The sequence below is a fragment of the Poecilia mexicana genome, unplaced genomic scaffold (genome assembly GCF_051168715.1).
Source record: "Poecilia mexicana isolate PSO_F unplaced genomic scaffold, ASM5116871v1 scaffold_2, whole genome shotgun sequence".
In the NCBI taxonomy this organism is placed as follows: Eukaryota; Metazoa; Chordata; class Actinopteri; order Cyprinodontiformes; family Poeciliidae; genus Poecilia; species Poecilia mexicana.
The window spans coordinates 12,198,217-12,219,567 of NW_028263371.1; the positions used below are offsets into that span (position 1 = coordinate 12,198,217).

The following is a 21,351-nucleotide window of genomic DNA, read 5'->3' on the forward strand; positions in this document are numbered from 1 at the left end:
CATTCACCCTGATCAACGACCAGCTGAGCCAATCATGTGCAGGCGATGCACAGTCCTTATTGCCTACAGTATTTGAATGTGGGCTTTCATTTTTTCGTCGTAAAAAGTGACGCATTTCAGTTAAAATAAGTCATTAACAGATTATACAATGAAATTATACACTGTATAAGTGGTTAATAATTCTTATATGATGTATAAAGTGAATATACATTACCTAAGTATAATGATATATATTTCTATTTATAGGCCCTGTCACTAAGATTTTTTTGTAATTACATTTTTTGTAATGTAATTATACATTTTATAAACTGTTAGAATATTTGGGTTTTTGTTTTTACAAATATTTACCTGCAAGACAAAGAAAATGATTAGTGACCAAATGATCGCAGAAGGCCTACGAAGTATACATCTTTCATTGATGACGTGATCGAAACGACGTTAATTTCTCTTTAATTTCGTAGTAAATAGGATCACATTTTTCTAGTGACTTTTACTCAAAAGCAAATTTTGGTGACTTCCAATCAGCTTTTAATTTATTTATCATTCTTAGTTAAATACAGACAGTGTATTAACAGTAACTGTGACCCAAATCCTTTCCTTGTTGATGGAAATAATCAGTTTTCCCCTAGTTTTTTTTTTTTATTTAAGTCCAAAAGGATGTGAGCCTGAACGCTTTGATTTTAATAAGACAAACCTGAAAAAAAAAAAAAAGTTTTGTAACTAAGATTATTGACACATACCTCCTACTTTATTCATTTGCTTAAAATATTGCATGGTTAACTTATTGTTGGGGAGGGGAAAAAATCTTAATTTAACATTTTGTGGTTTTGCTTTTAAGAAATTAAAGATTTTTTTCCCCTTATCTTAACAAAAAGCTTTCACATAACTGGTTTATTGAGTAAAACAGTTAATTCTGTTGATTAAATCTAACCCAATCGCTTTTCCATAAGTAAATAAAAATACGTTTGTTAAGGTATTAACTGAACCAGTTAAGGATCGGGGAATGTGGCAAAGTCCAGGTGTTTGATGTCGACAGCCTCCTGCCTAAAACGAGTGAACCCTGAAATCAAAAGGTAAAGTATTTGGTAAAAAATTGCGATAAAACCAAATATTATAAAACCAGATTAGTGCAAGGCTGGGTGCACATGGGTGTGGCTGGGTGAGGACGACAAGAGGAGAGGAGAGGTCACTTGTACCACAACTACAACTGCCTGTGATAACATTCAGCATCACTTTGCATAATTTCCACTGAACCATATATGAAACGCACATGAGGCGTGGTGTTTTAATACTGGTACATTTTTATTAATGTAAGACATTCCTTAAATGTGTCAACATTCTGAAGTTATAGTGCATATTTTCAGGTCCAACATTCTCACATGGGACGTTCTGTAGGCCTATTTATCAAGATAATGAAATTTGAATCACCAAAACTGACCTCAGCACGGGGGCCCTCATCATTCTCGCTGCGGCCCTGTGCGAGCGTGTCAACGTGAATACAAATGCAGGATTAGAAAAACAGTGTGTTGATAAGAACATGTGACGTTTGCTCAGGACTTTATTTTGGTCATCCTTACTCAACATGAGGAAATGACCGCAGTGGTTTTCAGGCGTGCAGTGACCTCAGTGGTGTCTTTCCAAGGAACAACAAAAGACAGCACGTAAAAAAAACAAACAAAAAAACATCATGACTTCTCATCCTGAATGGTTTAGATCCGTCATCGCTTCTTCACACCTGACGCAAATGATGTAAATGACGTCATGACACTTTTATTTAAATCAGCTGAGATGAAGCACAATGAAAAGCAGTGGACAGGGTTGGGACATATTAGGAACCTTTTCAGTGTAGACATGGAAGAGGCTGCAGCAGTGTGATTAACACACACACACACACACACACACACGCGCGCACACGCACACACACACAAAGAGGGAGTGCGTGTTGTTCATAGTGATTTTAATGACCATGCCTTTGAAATTATCCAGCCGGACAGCCTGGACAGCACTGCCAGAACACTTTGACCCTGGATCCAGGACCAGGTCTGCGTCCGAGCGCAACAACGGCGCTATTGTACAGCCCGAGAGGCTGCTGCTGCTGGGGCCCCCCGCCTCCCTCTCCACTTCCACTAACGGACCTCCTGATCCACGGAAAGTTTGTTTCAAACGCCAACTTTCTGGATCTCAATGGTCGTCGGGACAGAACGCGAGCTTATTGGATCGGATCGGACTGGAAGGCGCAGTTTGTCTCACATGGCAATAAGACCAAAGTTTTCCCCCCCAGTGGTGGAAGATTAACTTTAAAGTCGTCGGCGTTTTTACGAGCAGCGTGATCTCGTTTTTGTTTCTTCTTCTTCTTCTTTTTATTTCCGAGCCCAGTCAGAGAGAGAGAGAGAGAGAGAGAAAGAGAGAGAGGGGACGGACTTGGAGGTGTAGTCGGAGCTGCCTGATGCTTCAGTAAACAGATCCACAGAAACAACAAAAGTCGCAGGGTGGGCAAAAAAGAAAAGAAAACAAAGGCAACATGAGCAAGGTAAATACGAGCGATGTATGTGTGTAGTGTGCGCATCAGTTTGCATGTTTTATTTACTTTTGTTGAGCGCGCATTTCTATGTTTTTTTTTCTTTTCTTTTTAAACTAGTTTGTTGAAAAGTTCTGGGTCTGCTTCGGACTTGGATTCGATCCTGTTTCGGATTATTTATTTATTTATTTTATTTGGCTTTCTGAGTCGGGGATCCGATGGTGTTCGGTTTAATTCGGGGTGAAATTACGCAACCGCCTCCTCTGCAGACGGACAGTTAAAAAGTTGTTTTGGTGAAAGCTGATTGCCACGCGTACCTCCAACTATCTTCCCCGGGACGGAAGCACATCGCAGCGGCACATCTCTTCACTTTGCGTTAGTAAAATGACGCTTATCAACGCCAGATGAGCTGAGGATGTCCTCTCTGCTCGCACAGACTGCGAGTGCAGAAATCCTCACAGTCTGTTCTGTCCGCATTTTTTTTTTATGAGATAAGAGAATTACTCGCTACATCTGTGAGGCTTCAATGTCACATGGCAGTTTTTTTTTAAAGATTAAATTAAGTTTAGTTTAAATTGTCTGTGAATTATTAGAAGGGTAGGGGAGCGGGTAAACAAGTTTGGCTGGTCCCCAAACTTGTGTGGACAAGTTTCTTATTGCTTTACAGTGAGCATTTATAGGTTTAAAGCGCGTATAAACCGATAAACCATTTCAAAACTGTTCTTAAGCACACCGGATAACTAGAGCAGGGTGTGTATTATTGAAAGAGTTGCAGAATCGAAGTATCTTGAGCAAGTTTTTTTAAATTTTACACCTACCAAAAATGGTCATGCATAAAAAGAAATGAAGACCTGTGAGAATGAGCTTGGATCAAACTGCTGTCTTTTGATCACCTGCACTGCATCCTACCCTGATGAGCAAGCAACACTTGATGCATGTGATGGTGTTAAGATAAATTTTAACAAATACTGACTCTATCATTCATCCACATTGTGCTTAAGGCGGATGGTGCCTCTGCGAGTACGGAGGTGTTGCTGCTGCAGTAGTAGTGGTTAGAAACTCTGTAGAAGTTTCTTTTTTTTTGTTGACATCTTGTTTTTGTAAAACAAACAGAATAGGGCCTCACCCTTTCTCTTTAAAGTTCAACTATTGTCCAGCCGGTTCAATATTTGACACTTCAGATGAAAACCTGCATCGATTTCCCCTGTTGTCAGTGTAGCACATATTTCTTCATACTTGATGTTCTTTTCAAGAAAGACTAAAATAGTATATCTGGTGTCATAACACAGCTGGAGACATTTTCTGGCAGTCCTGCGTCATTTACAGAATTAGCTTGTGGTCAACATTTTATCATGTATAAATAAATATGATGGGCACAGAACCGTGCGACTTGAATGCGGTTTAAACTTAAATGTTCCTGGTTTCCTGCTATCTCCTTGGATTATTTAGTGCTACTTTTAGCTCCTTTTTTTTGTAAGTTGGCTACTTTTTTGTTATAAAATAATAATCTACAGAACATTACGCTTCTTCTATTTTTACGCCTGCTGCATTGGGGTCAGCTCTTAAACGCATCTCGATGGGCGCTATGTGTGCCTGAAAAACGCACAATGCTGCCCCTTTAAAATGTTTTGTACAAAACAAACATAGCCTGAGTAGATGCTATTTTCTAATGGTTTAATTTAAAATCGAAACAAGCACTGTCATGTCAAGCATTAAACAAATTTAGTTTGCTGAATTCAATTTTGGACCAAAATGGACCAAAATTCCTCCAAGAATTCACCTACAAACTTATCCAGAAGGTCACATAAGAACCCAGAACGACATTTAAAGTACTTCACAACTTACTGACCTGAGTTGGTGTTTATAATGTGGAAATAAGGAAAACTGCTGAACCAAAAAGCTGACAATTCAACACCGTGATATTATCTGTAATTTTTAATTCGGAGGAAGAATAGTTAGACAAACGTCGCAAATCTCTGACACATTTGAATTAGATTATTCCAGCCTAATAAATGACCTAATTTACTAATCAGTATTAATGTTTCTGTTTACACGGTCCTCTTTAATATTACGCCTCATAAACACAGGTTGTATATTCATCTACTTAATTACAAATTACTTTACAAACAGACTAAGCATACAAACTAAACTAGGAATTAAATGACGTTGTCAGCCATAAGACGTGCCTCATTGATTCTTGCGGGTCTCGTTGATTCTTCTCGTACTGAATGGGTAGCCTGGGCCCATGGTGACCCAATGTGGTTTCACCAAATCCAACACAAATCAACCAGAAAACTGTACCGTTGGTGTTTCATGAGCCACAACTCAAACAGACGCATCCAGGACACGAGCTACAACTGTCGACTTCCTCGTGTCACTGAACCACAAACACCAGAAGAGTCTTACCTGGGCTAAGGTGATCAACGGCTCAAAAGTCCTCAGCAGATGAAAATACATTTTCCGTTTTTGATTTGGGAATCAAGATCCCAGAGTCTGGAGGAAGAGTGGAGAGGCACAGAATCGAAGTAGCTCGAGGTCCATTTGTATAGCAAAGAGTTGGTATACAAATGGGTTCCGTTTTTTTCCCCTAGAGTTGTTCCGTACAAACCCTACGAAGGCAATTCAACATTGTGTATGCTTATTTTCTATGTGGAAAGGCTCCATTTGTGAAAGTGTTTTTTCAGTGCATTTCCTCATACTGTTGCCACTGTAACCAATGGCAAAGTGAGTTAAACAGAGGGAATGCAAATGCAATTCGGTGTGATATTTTATGGTAGAAACTGGTGTTGCTAAACATATATTTTCCACTCTTGCGCAGCATCTGATCCCATCCGAGGTCTCACAGCTGTTAAACTTTCATCAAACCACTATTTGTGCATAATAATTAACCTGGAATGTCATGACAAACAGAGCAACATCGACAACATTCCTCTCCCGTCACGGCAGAAGCAGGAAATGGAGACTTTATTGATCGGATCCGCGTTTGTTTGGAATTGGCGAAAGGCTGGAAGATAACGTCAGAGCGGATTTACTGTCATTTATTAGGTTTCTTTGTCGTGCTGTAAAAGTGTGGACTTAATTTATTCTGAATGCATGTTGTTGTTGGTCTTTTTAGAAGCTATGTGGAACCAACTACCCAACCAGCATCTGCTTCATAGTGGTGAATGAGTTCTGTGAACGTTTCTCCTACTATGGCATGAAAGGTAAGGGATGCTTTCTGTGGATTCTCCTGGTTGCTCTCTCCTTCAATGACCGCATGTTTGTCACAGTACAAACTTGCACAAAACCAGTTTCCTGCTCAACAGTGTTTACATTTCTCATGTAAAAGTCTCCATAAGATGTTTTTAGCTTAAAATCGCCGTTTAGAAAGCGGGCGGCGTTCACTCTAAGAAATCAGCGAGAGAAAAGAAGCTTTTAGTTTTTGGGGTTTTCTTCCCCTGAGTTTTCTTTCTGAATTATATAAAATCCAAGCCCAAAGTTGGCCCCTGAGTTTATCACTGGCACATGTTTTTTTTTTCAGTCTGTTGTAAAATGTTTCAAAACATCATTTTTTTTCTCACTGTCAAATGGGACAATTATAGAACCACAAATTACTGTGAAACGTTTTCCTCCAGAGTTCCAGATTTCTCATGGTGATGAATGCTGGAGGTTTTCCTTCCAGGTCGTTGTTATTCTTTTTTTTTTTTTTAAAGTGCATTAAACTGTATATTTTACCTGCTTTTGACACTGCAGTTAGTCTGAGTTAAGTTTGAAAAAATGAAGACAAATCATGTTTGACTTTCAGACCTCCGTAACGATTTTCATTCAGATTGTGTTTTCAGCTCAGATCAACAGTTTCCTGGCACTTCGGCACAACTGACTCACTTTATATAGAAGTTTCTCAATACCAAACAATCACGCAGAAAAATTTAATTATATACATTTCGGGTCAGTTGATTATGCTAAGTGGTAAAAGGTTTTGTCTTTAAACTAAGGAAACCCATCAAATTGAGCTCAGTTATTGAGTCTTTACGTTTGCAGCAACCTTGTAAAAGAGAGGAAATCTTCTCTTTAACGAGACAGAACACGACTGGGTGTGCAGAAATGGAAAGTACTTTTTAAAAGCTTAATATTTCAGTTTGAAATATTTATTTACTGATTCTATAGAAGATTCTGACTTTGAGATGCTGAATTTTCGGTTTTCATTATCAGTAAGTTACAATCATCAAAATAAATGTTTCTGTGTAAGGAATCAGTTTCACTTTCTGAAAGGAATCACAAAGAACATTGCACTTTTTCACAATTTTATTTTTAGATATCTTTTTTTTAATCTTATTTCAAGTGTACCAACTTACAAGTAACTTTTCAGCAAGTCCTTAGTCATTAGTTCCTTAAAATTGCAGAAAACGTACCTGCTCCACTGGCAGATTATTTTCACTTATAACAAGATATTTTCCCAAATGTTATGAGTGAAATAATCTGCCAATGGAACAGGCACCTTTTGGTCAATATTAGAGAATTATTGACTTATAACAAGCTACTATATTTTAAGTTACTTATAAGTTAGTTTTGTCTTGCCCTAAAAACTATATAGACCAAAAATACTTGGTCAGATTTTGGGTTTTTGCAGTGTTGACAGACAACTAGTGAAGGAGACAGGAAGCTGAACTCAATATAAAAGGGTTTTTGTTTGTTTTTCTTTGTCCAACACATTAGTTTTCCAGCTGAATTGTACAAGCTAAATGTCACCGTACATGTGGGGAAAAAGCTTTGAAACCATTCGTCTCGCCACCTGGCCTTTTTTTTTACGCGGTTCCAGCTAATGCCTGTGTGCTCTGATCACAGCGGTGCTGACGCTGTACTTCCTCAGCTACCTGAAGTGGGACAAGGACCTCTCCACCGCCATCTACCATGCCTTCAGCGGCCTCTGCTACTTCACTCCCATCCTGGGAGCCGTCATCGCCGACTCCTGGCTCGGAAAATTCAAGTGAGTTCGCCCGTCGCCTGGCCTCTGACCCCGGGGTCATTGCCAGCCGACACAAGGCTTAGTAATCCGCGTGTGGCGAGGGAGGGCGTGACCCGCTCTGACCACACACAGCCAAACAAAGAGATTAGAGGAGCTCAGCGCCGCGTGCACACAATGACTGTTTACTCCCAACAGGACCATCATCTACCTGTCCATCGTTTACGTGATCGGCCATGTGGTCAAGTCTGTGGGAGCCATTCCCACTGTGGGAAACACTGACGTGCACATGTAAGTCACAGATCCTGGACCTGTTTTGCACTCGCACAGACCTGATTTTATTATCAAAATGAGCAAAAGAAACAGTCATTAACTAAAATGGAGAAAGAACCGCACATTAAAAAAATAAGAAATGCTTTCCAGCGTTGTTTTAGAGTTAAAGAGCCATTAAACTCTGTCTTAATTTTGTCCAGTATGCAGGTGACGATCGTTCTCAGTGTGTCTGATTTTCATTTTTTTTGTGCTCCAGCGGTTTGTCCATGTTTGGCCTGATCCTCATCGCGTTGGGCACCGGAGGAATCAAACCGTGTGTAGCAGCGTTTGGAGGAGATCAGTTCGAGGAAGAACACGTAAGCGTCTAATCAGCGAGGGTTTGTGGTGTGGCTCTTTGCCAAGGGCAGCATGGCCGTGGGGGCAGCCTGACACCTGACAAATATATAATAAACACTTACAGATGATACAAATATCAACTGAATATTAATTCAGTTGAAAGTTTACTTCAACTGAATGTATTGGTATCACTTGAGATATTGGGAATTTAGCACTTTTGAAGTGAGACCTTCTGCTGCTTGCTATCTTTTCCTTAGATTGAAGAGATGATACAAATATCAGATATGATTCCTCCATTATCTAAGAAGGACACTGCGTGAGAATTAAACCATAAAAAGAATTGATAGGTTGAGAAAATGAGATTAAATTAGTCCTTTATCATGATGAGTTGACGCATTCAAGGAAATCCAATGTGTGTAAACATCTTTATCACACACTTATCACTTTGGGCTGGTAATTGTAAAAAGTGTTTTTGGTTTAGTGAATCTGATCAACATTTCTCACTCTTCTTTTTAAGCTGAACTTTACATGAAGGTGTTCCTTCAGGCAGAGCTTTCTTGCTCTGGATGCAGTTTGTTTGCATTTTCCTCGCTGGCTCTGCGCCCTGAATGCACCCCAATAGACACGGGCGTCCACTAGGATGATAGATGAGTGACAAAATGACGACATTTCATTGTGTCGGTTTATACACAAACCAAAGTTGGAAATGCAGCACAAGCGGAAAAACTCCCATGAGCCATTGCTTGAAAAGCTGTGTGTTTTGAATAGGTTTTGGCTTGTGTGCGTGTGTGTGTGTGTGTGTGTGTATACATAAAAGTTTGCCTCACTGAGTTATTTCTGCAAACTTCTGCTTTGGTAAGTTGTGCCAATAGTTATGGTGTCACAATACAACTTTTTCACTTGCGATACGATAACCATATCGCAGCTTTGAGTGTCGGCCGATACCAGTATTGACCCAATATGATGGTACCAGGAATTGTACAAACTTTTGCTACATATTTTGGTGGTTTGCTCAAACAGAAAACAATAGTCAACAACAACAACAATTGACACAGTCATTATTAAATGGTGCCGCAAAGTAAATGCTAGTAGACTGATTTAATTGTAATGCTCATACAGGAGATTTTAGATGCAGGCTGATGCGAGCCGATATTAAATTTTTAGCTGATATTGGACTGATTTCAGATATCGATATCTGAAATCGCTGAACCACTAGCATCTCTTTTAGTCTACGCTTGATTGTTTGATTATATTGCATTTAACACGACTTCACTTTAAGGGGGAAAAGCTATGAGGTGCTTTTCTGGGGTAAATTGGTACCATGGTAGGTAGTTTTTATTTATTTATTGTTAAAGGCAGTTTAGTCAGGATAAATGTGCAAAAATGTCAGAAAATCTGCAGCCCTGCTCCAGAGTAAAATATTTGAATTTTTTTCTCACAATGCTCTTTTGATTTTAAAACCATTATTATTGTTTAGAAAATACTAAAAACAAGTGAAGCGTTCCATAAAATATTAAAGATCCAAGTGCACAGTCACATTTTAACTTTTTTAACTCTTTTTTTCTCTTTACCTGCAGATAAAGGAAAGACAGAAATTCTTCTCAATTTTCTACATGTCGATCAACGCCGGGAGCGTTTTGTCGACGCTGATAACCCCCATTCTCAGAGGTGAGCTTTTGCCGTTGTAACGTTCAGCATGTGCCGCGCATCCCTGGCGTCGCTAAACGCCGTCTGCCCCCTCAGGTGATGTGAAGTGTTTCGGTGACGACTGCTACGCCCTGGCCTTTGGCGTTCCTGCAGCGTTGATGGTCGTGGCTCTGGGTAAGGATTTTATCGGCTCCTCGTCGCCCCAGGTATTTAAGAAGCAGCAGGGAACTCAAATATTTACAGAACAGCCTGAGGAAAATGTGATGGAATCTGGTGTCTGGTATTCAAAGACGATAAGAGACCAAATTAATATTTGATTTTACACAAAGTCGTTACAGATGGATAGAAATGTTGGATTTTTTTTTTTTGTTTGGTTTTACTGAGCCTTTTTTTTCTTTTTCTTTTTTTTTGTGTGCATGTGGAGCCGAAATCATATTTGGTATAAAACATATTTGTCATAATTGCTACAGGTTTTAGCAAGTATTAAAATACGCAAACTGCAGTAGAAAAATCTAAACGTTTATAATCTACGGGGACCTCGAAGCCGTTGCAGGATGTGGGCGTCATTTCAGGCTGCAATGTGCATGCTGAGGCTGTTTTCACAAGCCGGGCTTCACCCTGATCAAGGCCCGATCTCATCCGTTGTGACGGCCAGTTTTCTCTGCCCGTCGTTTCCCCGTCAGCCCTGATCCGTGCGGGATTCATGCCCGGTCGCCTGCTGACTGTGGGAGCAAACTGTGACACCAATGACGTACGGATGGATGTCGAGTTTAGGCTGAAAGGAGCTTTAGCAGTCAAGGTTTAATTTGTGTTGTTGTTTTGAGCGAGGAAAAAATAAAAACGTTCTTTCCAAGAATGTTTAACTGAAGATCAACTATGTGTTACTTAAAGAAAGACGGTCAGGATGGGAACCGTATTTTGTGAATATGCGGTTTATTTCAGTAAACGGCAGACATTTTCAAAGAGAAAAACTTGAGTTTAAGACATTTTTAAATACGTTTTGCAAAAATGTAATAAGCCACAAGAAATAAAATCCTAAGATTGGTTTACTGAAGAGCAACTGTGTGCGACAAAAAAAATCAAGATGGTACTTTAAAAAAAAAAAAGAAACGCTAAGAATCCCTGGAAAAAGTGAAAACGGTTAAAAAGAAAACTTGGATAAAGCAATGTAGGTAAAAAAAAACAACTTTAGGACCTAAGAGATTAAATTTTTAAAAAATCAAACAAACTCAGGATGACTAAAAGTAGAGAGAACCAAAGAAAATAGTCAAAATGAGCAGTACGCTTTGTGAAATATTTTAATAGAGGACAGACTTTTGGAAAGACTTCTGTTTCCTCTCGTGTTTGGAAAATAAATCGGTTTGAGCTGATGCTAGTTCTCCATCTGGTCCTCCACAGCTGTGTTCATATTTGGCAGCGGCATGTACAAGAAGACGCCGCCTCAGGGAAACGTCCTGGGGGAAGTCTGCAAATGTATCGGCGTGAGTCACTTCATCTCCCACTCCTGTCAGGCTTAGGGTTAGACATGAGTGTGCGTGGGATTAGCTCAGTGCACATTGAAGTAGGATTTGTTTCTCTAATTCTTATTTCTTCCTCCGGTCAGTTTGCCATCAAAAACCGCTGGAACAGCTCAAAAGATGGCCTCAAGAGGAAGCACTGGCTGGACTGGGCCGAAGACAAATACCCGGTAACGACCCGCAAAACGCCATCGCCGCTTCTTCACGATGTAAACTCGCTTAAACCTTCACGAGTCCATCCGCGTTTCTGCTCCACTGTTTAACAGAAGCGACTGATTCAGGAGATCAAGATGGTTCTGCGGGTTCTGGTGCTCTACATCCCCCTGCCGATGTTCTGGGCTCTGTTTGACCAGCAGGTACAGGCTCACATTCATCCCGCTTAGCAACGACATTAAAGTCCTGACCATTTAGCAGCTTGTGTAATTGACCGATTGTAAAACATAAGAAATACTGAAGTTCAAGAGTTTTCTGCTTTCACTTTTTAAATTATTTTTTAAACAATTGAATTATTTTCTCTTCAACCTCTTGAACAGAGAACAGCCAGTAGGAATATTGCAATCCACAGTTAAGGAAACATCCAGTACAAAACATCATGAGCATTGAATAGTTGCTGTAAAGACTAAAGCTTACTGTGTAGAAGCTTAATCATTAATTTTTTGACCGCAAGTGCTGCTTGGACAGAGTATAACTAAAATGTCCAACTAGAAATACGGCCGATTGTTTGAATCCAATGAAGATTTTCCCAAAACATGGGTGTCCAAAGTGTGGCACAGGGGCCATTTGAGGCCCTTGAAATGATTGAGTGTGGTCCCCCCAATGCAATGTAAGAATAGTGCAAATGTGACTGACCAGAACAGGCAGTTTATAGGATGGAGAAGGCATTAAAAAAACAAAACATATTTTGTTGCTGAAATTAGCCTATGAAAATTGACCCTAAATTTTCAGGAATTGTATATCTGTCTGCTAATTAATGTCAGACCTGTTCTTATATTTTGGATCTACTGCAGTGAGCCCCCTGGTATTTGTGGGGAAAAGGAACCAATGTCAAAAATGCTTCAAACTGCCTATTTTAATAGTTAAACATCAAATAAACCTCAAAATGCACTAAAACAAACAGTGGTAACCATCCTGGCTCTCCTGCAGAAGCTAACATCTACAGTCTTCCTTATTTCCACTCTTTAGGGGAACAGCCAATCGGAGCCCCCCCCAAAAAAACAACAACCCTGAATGGTGCGTCTTGATTGGCTCCTTTGCAAACATTAGCCAATCATGTGTCAGCTAGGTTTGAACTTCATCTTATGAAGATGCATTTTCTTTAAAATATGTCAGATATGCTCTGCGTAAAAATGATTCATGAATACTGAATGGTGAATATGCTGGGATCGACTGTAATTTAGTTCTTTCATTATAGTCAAAGTTTCCTAAATATCTGAACATGTTAAAGTTAAAAAAAAACAAACATGCAAACATTTGTACATCTTGGCTCATCGTCAGCATTACTACTCTGTGAGAGAGAAGCTCTATTTTTCCTGACCCTGAGCATGAAACAAAGTATCAATTTGTATATTAGTATCCGGTCAAAAGCTTGTTTTATTTAATTCTCTACATGGAGCAATGAAAACTTCACGACATTTACGATTCCTGACTTTCATTTTTGATGAGCTTCTCCTTCACTTTGGTGTAAAAACAGTTGGAAAAAGATTTAAAAGAATAAAAAACTACAGTTTTCATCGATAGCATATGAAGTATTTATTCAGCTCTATTTTTATTACTCTTGTGATCTCAGGGTCATTCTGCCGATGCAACTCTGAGCTGGTTTCTTTATTGCAGGGTTCCCGCTGGACTCTCCAAGCCACGCGGATGAACTTGGCTTTTGTAAGTCTGTCTCTTTAATCATTTGAACGTGCCCAAAAAAAAAAAACAAAAAAAAAAACATTAAATGCTGACATTTGCACTTTGATATCTGTGGGTGGATTTTGATGTGAATCCGATTGCACAAACTGTCCCATAAAGCAGATCTTCCTCCACGTTCGGACGTTTTATTCCAGTAACTTTTTATTGTTTATGGCTTAGATAACCCATGCAGTGCCCAGTTTTGGATTCACTTAGTTAAATTTTAATTTTCTGTGTCACAACAGGGAGAATCCTTCACAATTAAGCCCGACCAGATGCAGGTACGTGCAGCTCATTCTGCCATCGGTTTCCTATATGCTGTGAATAAAGAACAAACTATTACAGGATGTCCAGACAGAGTGCGATGCATTCTCATGAAACCTTTGTAAAGTGACGTGATTTTAATGTTCATGAGTGGAAATTATGGGCTTCAAAGTTTACTTTTCATTTGGGGGAAAAAATAAAACAATTTCCCATTTCAATATTTAATCTTCATTTCATTCTTTGCTGAAAATCATCCTACATTAGACTACATTTCTTTCATACTTCTTCACTCTGTTTATGCTCCTTTTCCTGTTTTGAACAATAACTGCTTGAAAACTAGGAGGAAAAATGTATAAGAAAAGACTTGCAGATGATCTATATAATAACTCCCTATATAGAGTTATATAGCTATATAGATTATAGGCAGTTATTATATTTTGAGAAGCAGATGTAAATATAGAGGAAGTTTGTTTGGAAGTTTTGTCCTCTCCTTTTAAGACAAAATGTTTAAAATGTCCAGTTTTCTGGTACAAATTACTTAAAAAATGTTTATTAACAAATTGTTAGATTACACTATTTATCCCAACACCCATTTTTAAAGTGTTTTTTTTTTTTGTTTGCCAAAGATAAAATAAAATACAATCAACTATTTGCGCTTTAAGGTATGGAATGCATGTTTAAAATGTCACCTTCGCTGGGACAAAAATAAGCAGAAGCTACCCAAAACTCCTGATTTTTATATTCATAAATAACAGAATAAAACATCAAAGCATTCAAAATGTCAAATATAATGAGAGAGAGCTGGAAATAATTACGAAAATATGCCTCAGGCCTGCTGAGGTGAAATTTTAGAGGAAAAAAAAACCTTATCACCATGGCGATTACAGCAGACTTGTTTTTATTAACTGTGTTTTATTAGATTTTTTTCACTAATTCTGATTTACTGATCTTTAAAGAAAAAAGTGTCTCGTTCCATTTTGTGTTCAATTGATTGCTGCTTTTTTGAAGCTGATTTTGTTAGGAGCCACTGAAGCAAAAACTGTGACAAGAAACGGCCAAAACCGTCAGTGGGTGTTCATGAGGCGTGTGTTTCTGCAGCTGTAGGGCCAAAGTCAGCAGAAATAAGGTAGTGGGGTCGTTTCCTGGCTCCAGGTTTTCATTTCTAGGAACACTCTCTGTATTTTGTGCATTCGCACTTGATCAGCTCAACCAATCCAGTGGTTGGTTGAGCTCATATTGACCTAAAAACAACCAAAACGAATGGGAAAGTAACATTTCCCAAAGGTAAAATAGGTTGATTTGTATGATTTTCGTATAACGTTTGTCAAGTGTATGCTTTTAGTTTAGTTTTCTTTATTTCTTACTGACTGCTGTGCTTTGGTGACAATAGCGCCCTCTTTGTTTGTTCTATGCATCTTTGTGTCTGTCCCTCCTTCATGCAGCTGAGGTCATTTGAGTTCACATTCATAAGACACAAACATATTTTCTTTTGTTGCCACCTGTGAGTTTGATGTCACGTGGCTTTCAATGGCCGTGTTTAAAGGTTGACCTGTCTGTAAATGTACAGCAGAAATCTGTCACATTAAACCCCAAAAACTGTAAATGTTGTTTTGACATGGTAGAACAAGATGCTATAAAAAATTTATCTTGTTTTGCTTCTCTTTTCCCCCCAAAAAAAATCCTCACATTTTATTTTTACATTTCAAACAGTGTCAGTATTTGCATTTTCAAATTAATAGTCAAATGTTTTTTTTCTTCTAAGTTTTCAATTCTGCGTCCACCGCATGAAGACCGCCGGTGTTAAAAGCCGCCGTCACTGTTATGTCAACACTTTTATGAGCGCTTATCGCTGCCATCTTCTCTTTAAGCTCATTATATTTTAACAATGAAGCGTTTATGAGTTCTGTTGAAGTTTCATTGGGCCATTTAAAGGCTGCTTTTCCTCATGTCCGCTGCCCAGTTGCTGAACGCGCTGCTGATTCTCGTCTTCGTGCCCATCTTTGACCTCATCATTTATCCGCTCGTCGGCCTCTGCAGAATCAAAATCACGTGAGTAAACCGCTGTTGTTCTGGACGCTGCGGCCTCTCCACATTTGAGCTATCGACTCAAATACGGAGCGTGAATGAAATCAAAGAAAGAAATGACGCACAGTACTCAAACAATATTACTTTGACACCAAAGTAAAGGACGAATTTAAAGAAAATGCAAATCTGCATCCATCACTTCAGGCATTGAAGGAAACGTAATGATTAATAGTATATATTGCATAAAACTCTACAACTACTTAAAATTATTGCTGTTAAACTAATGTGGCAATACATTTGACCAATTTATTATTATTCACCGTAATAAAAACTCATGAGCTACATGTATTATATGTCACGTTTCCTTCATTAAGATGTTCACAAACGCATCATCAGCCAATGATTAATTTTTGGACATAAATTGTTTTTGGTTTTTTTCTGTGATGGTTTCACAATGAAATAAAATGTCAAGGCAAACTTTGAAAAGTATGAGCTACATTTTCACTGAAAAAGTGGAGAAATGGTCAAACAGATGAATTAAAATCATAAACCACTTTTAGGAAAGAGACATAAGAAAAGCTACCAAATGCAGGAGCAGCTGATTAACCTGGACAAGTAATTGCACTATAAAAATATAGAGATTCAATTGTTTACAATATGATCTTATTGGATAAAAAAAAAAAGGCAAATTAAGTCATCTGTGGTACAAGTCTATCCTTTCAACGTTTTGACGTGTGTGTAAAAATTGTGACAGGGTAACATCAAGACTGTTACAAAATGAATAAATAAACGATGAGGAGCGATTTAACATCAGCTGCTGATTAAACGAACAATCCTCACAATAAAGACCTGAGGAGGAAGATCAGTGGTTAGGAAACGCCTGAATGACGGGCACAATCTTTAAGATGGTCGAAAACCATCGTCGAAATCAAAAGTTTGAGTAAGGAAAAAAGGGGAAAGGTTTGATTCTTTTGTCAGAAATCTGAATAAAAAAGTCACCGACTCGTCTTGGATCAAAAAGGAAATATCGACAAATATTAGAAAAATGTTTCTGCAGAAAAACGATGCAACACTGGTCTTCACGATCATCAAAGAGATGCCAACTAAACTGAGTTAAAATAATTACTTCTTGTTTTTTGATGCCTCCAATTCCTACATAGTACATGACATTGTCACTCTGCCTTCAGGCCTCTGAGGAAAATGGCCACAGGGATGATCTTTGCAGCTCTTGCCTTTGGAGCAGCCACCCTGGTGGAGATCAATGTTGTGGTACGTCTGAGCGCGAATCACGCCGTTACCGCAAGATTTCACTTTTAATGCATTTTATGTTTATCGGAGGTAACGCTGATGCCTCCTATCAGTAAATGTGTTTTGCCTTTTAACGACGATGAATCGATAAGGTGTTGATGAAGCGGCGTTCTGTCTGTTGACCAGTGTGATTGTGTCTGTAGAAAACGGTGGTGGAACCAGCACCTGCTGACCAGAGTCTGCTGCAGGTCTTCAACCTGGCAGACGGAGACGTCAGCGTGAAGGTCGCCGGCGGCAACCTGTTTCAAGACCCCATCAAAAAACTTCAGGTGACTTGAAAAACGCCTGGAAAGCCATGTAATTGTTTTAGTTTTTTGTTTTTTTTTGTAAAACCAAGAACATTTATTCTTAGTTTTTGTTGCATTTGTTCCAACCTAATTTTTCTTGGTTTTATTTATTCTTTTATACCAGTAAACTAGCCTCAGTGCTACACAGAGATGCCATGAAAACGATTAAATGACATATTTCAACAATTTTATACCAAGATTTAATTTGCTGTTGGAAAACTCTTTACTGTTGTTCTGCTTCGGGTCATTAATGGTATTTTGTTTTTAGTTTTATTTTAAAAATTGTGGTTTTATGTTCATATTTTGACCGCTAACGTTCTGCTCTCTCTCTGTCTCTCAGGACCCCTCGGCATACGAGCTTCTCCCACTGGGGGCCCCCAACAAGGAACTGACATTTGACGTCATGTTTAAGGAAGCGTCGTATTCTTGCAGTCATGAATTTGAAGAACGAAAAGCTTACAGTCTCATCGTACACGAGAAAGCTCCTGGTATTGAGTGCAAACTTGTAGGTACACTTATGACTTTTTTTTTGATAATGGCTTTAATTGTTAAGGTTAAAATAAGCTAAACATTTCTCGTGCAAGGTAAAGCTAATAACTGGTGTGTATATTAACAGTAGTCAGGAGACTTTATGTAGTTAGCTTTCTTTTGTTAGCAACTTATGAAGAAGAACTGAGTGTAGTTCATGTCCAAATGTCTGAAAACTGAAAGAATACCGCAGATAAGCTAAGAATACAATGCTAAAGTATGTTACTGATAGAAAACTGCCTCAGTGTCCATGTTTACTTTTCAGGTGGAGGATTACATCACCAAAAATGAAGACGGGAACCCGAATGTGCGGTAAATGACGTTTGTTCCTGTGGATTGTATTGGTTTTCATGTAATCTGATCTAAATAAATCTGTGACGGTTTCCGTTGAATCCTCCACAGCTTCTTCAACACGTTGCCAGAAGCCATGAACATAACTGTGGGGGAAACGGAGTTTTACGTTCCCCAGAAATACAGCATGTCTGCAAACAGCAGCGTGAATCGGGGACTGTGAGTATTACGCCTAAGATGGACATCGGAATCAGAGTTATTGATTTCCTGACTCAATCAAGCTCCAATCCAACTTTTTTCCCAGCTACGCGGCCGTCCGCTGCAGCCACCAGTCAAAGCAGTGTGAGAATCTCTACCTGGGCCTGCTGGACTTTGGAGCTTCTTACTCTATCGTCCTGGTGGAGGTAAAGACTCTCCTTCAACTAAAACTGATTTTATTTCCATCATTCTTGTAAAGCTTTGACCTGCTGTGTCTGAGAGATTTTAGTCGATTCTGATTTCTCTTTAAAAGCAGCGGCATAATCGGACATAAGAACAGCGTTCAGGATATTTCTTTCTACCCTTCCTGCCGTTAATGGTCAGTAATTATTTTTGTGCTAGTAGAGGTGATGTAACAGTGCAGAGAGCAGTTGTTGTAAAACAGGGGTCCCCAAACGTTTTCCTGCGAGGGCCACATGACTGTTCCTTTTTCTGGTCGGGGGCCGGTCTTAGTTTTTCGAGAAAGAAACCTTAGAAAAGTTTTGTTGACGGGGGGGGGGGAGAGTGAAACTGTGGACCGTGGGGGGGGGGGGGGGATTGGATTACTGCCGACGACATATTCGCGTTTGTAGATAGATTTTTACCCAGAATGCAAATGGAAAAAAACCGTGAGCGAAACGGTGACTGGTACTGACTAGTATATATTCCATTGAGGGAAACTAAGTTTCATATCTGCTCAAGAGCCCCCCTGGTGGTTGAAGAAAAATCCACATATATATGAAAAAAAAAAACACTGAATGCTCTCTGGTATTGTTCAGGGGGCCGGACCAAATGAGGAGGCGGGCCGGATCCGGCCCACGGGCCGTAGCTTGGGGACCCCTGCTGTAAAACATAAAAACAAAATGAATGGAGGGTTGACATTTAGCATCTTACATTAGCGACTAGCATGGATAGCATAGCTACTAAATACTTCACTAAAGAATGTTGACTAAGTAGAAGTTTGAAGCTCATTAGGATAAAACCTAGCACCTTATTGACATGCATGCTGTCGTCTTCTTGTTATCTGCTGAAAGTCTTGCTCTTTCTCACTTTATCACAGCCCAAGTGAACTGCACAAATGTCTCAACATGCACTAAACAATACGGTTTCTTTTTTAAATGGTAAGCTTTACATCCTCCGGATTCATTTTAAAGACCTGACTGGAACTAAAAATGGCTATAAAAGTAGCCGGGTAACAACCTCCACACTAAACAGTGTTGGTATCACTTCAGATCACAGAAGAAGGTTACGTTTCCATCCTTCTCACCGCCAATCAGGGTTTAAAAAGAAAAAAGTTTCCAGTTCCTGTTGCCAGGCGAAGTCTGAGTGATTTCACACAGTTTGGCATAACTATAATATTTTGCACAACGTGACAGATCTCTCTCTCTCTCTCTCTCTCTCTCTCTGTGTTTATCTCAACAGGAAGAAGGTAAAATTGTGGCTAAAAAGATGGAGGATGTGAAAGCCAACAACGTGCACATTGCCTGGCAGATCCCGCAGTACGCCCTGCTTACCGCAGGAGAGGTCATGTTCTCCATCACAGGCTTGGAGTTCTCCTACTCACAGGTCTGCCATGAAACTGTTAAAATAGTCTGTTTGTGTTGAGGTGCAGAATAAATAATGTAAAAAAAAATAGAGAAAATGGCAGAAAGCTGTAGTTTTTCATGACGAGCTTGCAGCTAAATCTGCAAATAGAAAACAACTAATCCAGTTACTAAATGTCAAAACTACTTTGAAGGTGATTGAATAGTAAAGAAATCCAAAAAATCTGGAACTCCAGCTCTTAAGGGTACAGCAAGAGATGTTTTTTTATTATTATTATTGTTTTTGAGGGGGCCAGTTGTTTGAAACTTTAGATCATTGGGATATTTTTCGCTTACCCGTTTTGTCCTCCAGGCTCCGAACAGCATGAAGTCGGTGCTGCAGGCCGGCTGGCTGCTCACGGTCGCGTTCGGAAACGTGATCGTTCTGATTGTGGCCGAGGGGGCTGGACTGGAGCAGGTATCGCTTTAAGAAGACGCCGATAAAAAGACCTTTGACATAATTGAAGTCTTTCTAGCGATATAAACCTCTGTCTCTCAAGGGTTCAGTTTATTTACCACTTTTTGTGACATTTCCTCAGTGGAAAGAGTTCCTGCTGTTCGGCTGCCTCCTGCTGGGCGTCTGCATCATCTTCTCCTTCATGGCCCACTTCTACACGTACGTCGACCCTGAACAGCTGAGCAAAATGTACGCCGGAGACTCGGGGAAGGAGGAGGAGGAGGACGACGACAAGAAGAAGCATGACGACATTCCTCTGAAGGAAAAAGAAACGAGCACCAAAATGTGATTTTTGCGACATAGGAAACGATTGTTTAATTTGTTTTATTTTTCAGGAATTCCTTGGTTATTAGACACTAAAGTTCCAATATTGATGACATTGTTAAAATAATAATATATATAATCTGTGAAATATTTCAATAGCCTACTCAATCTTGAGCTTGTAATCACACAGGAAGCACTGGAACCGGCTCGTGTATGTGTAACAATGTTTACCAGACGCAGTGATTTTTATTCTTTTTCCCTCTGATTGACAGTGTTTAACTTTATAATCTGTATATGTTGCTGCTTACTTTGTCGCACAGTGAAATTCGTGAAATAACGTGGTTTACAATCTGAAACAATACTCGACAGCAAAAGAAGCTTTGCATTGACACTTTTTTTTTTCTTAAGCTAAATTACAGTTTCATCAGGCTGGACTGTAATCTGTGATCACATTTACTGTAAGTATTATTACATGGCAGACTATGAAAACATCTGCTGTCCATCCAGCTTCTTCTCTGCCGCGGTCCTTTATGTTCATGCCGTCTTGATTTACAGGGAGCCTGTAATTCTGGCATCAATATGACCACTGTAGCAACGTCGCCGTTCTTCTTCTGTGGTGTCGTAATCTAAGCCAAAACCAAAGCTATTGACTTAATCCGTCAGGTTTTGTGGCCATTTGTTTGTTTTTCCATTCAGGGAAGGTGGAAATCGAGCTGCTCCCAATGAACCTCTGTAAATAAATCTTTGATGGTGAAAGGATCTTGTTTTTATTAATATTTGTAAACGTGTCATTTTCTCTTTTTTTAAAAAAAAAAAAAAAGATTAAAAAGGAAATCTATGGTAAAGCCATTGGTACTTCTGAATAAATATCAAGGAAAAGTTTAAGTAATTGAAAAATTACATGATATTGAATCATTAAGCACAGTTTTATACACACTACTAAAGGATATTTAGCTTCTGAGAGAAATTTCAAGATGAACC

The 21,351-nt window shown here is 39.2% G+C and overlaps 1 protein-coding gene across 2 annotated transcripts; it reads left to right on the forward strand.

The window, feature by feature from the left end:
* The first annotated feature begins 1,160 nt into the window (after window positions 1-1,160).
* On the forward strand, window positions 1,161-21,126 carry slc15a2 (solute carrier family 15 member 2). Of its 2 annotated transcripts, none has more exons than XM_088010923.1 (22): window positions 1,161-2,152; window positions 5,634-5,721; window positions 7,343-7,484; window positions 7,659-7,751; window positions 7,990-8,089; window positions 9,647-9,737; window positions 9,813-9,890; window positions 11,115-11,197; window positions 11,320-11,403; window positions 11,500-11,589; window positions 13,064-13,108; window positions 13,372-13,407; window positions 15,351-15,439; window positions 16,603-16,684; window positions 16,867-16,992; window positions 17,351-17,515; window positions 17,804-17,850; window positions 17,941-18,048; window positions 18,134-18,233; window positions 19,489-19,632; window positions 19,963-20,067; window positions 20,189-21,126. In XM_088010923.1, the coding sequence occupies exons 1-22, from the start codon at window positions 1,961-1,963 to the stop codon at window positions 20,393-20,395; spliced, it is 2,295 nt and encodes a 764-aa protein (XP_087867049.1). In that variant the 5' UTR covers window positions 1,161-1,960; the 3' UTR covers window positions 20,396-21,126. The 2 variants fall into 2 exon arrangements, with proteins under 2 accessions (XP_087867049.1, XP_014856938.2); XM_015001452.2 differs by lacking the exon at window positions 1,161-2,152 and adding an exon at window positions 2,256-2,530.
* The last annotated feature ends 225 nt before the right edge of the window (window positions 21,127-21,351 follow it).

Bases quoted from the DNA above. Each gene is read 5' to 3' on its own strand.
- slc15a2 (XM_088010923.1), top strand. From the start codon at position 1,961: ATGACCATGCCTTTGAAATTATCCAGCCGGACAGCCTGGACAGCACTG. The intron at 13,109-13,371 runs GTAAGTCTGTCT...GTGTCACAACAG, and splicing joins CGCGGATGAACTTGGCTTTT to GGAGAATCCTTCACAATTAA. The intron at 19,633-19,962 runs GTCTGCCATGAA...TTTGTCCTCCAG, and splicing joins TGGAGTTCTCCTACTCACAG to GCTCCGAACAGCATGAAGTC.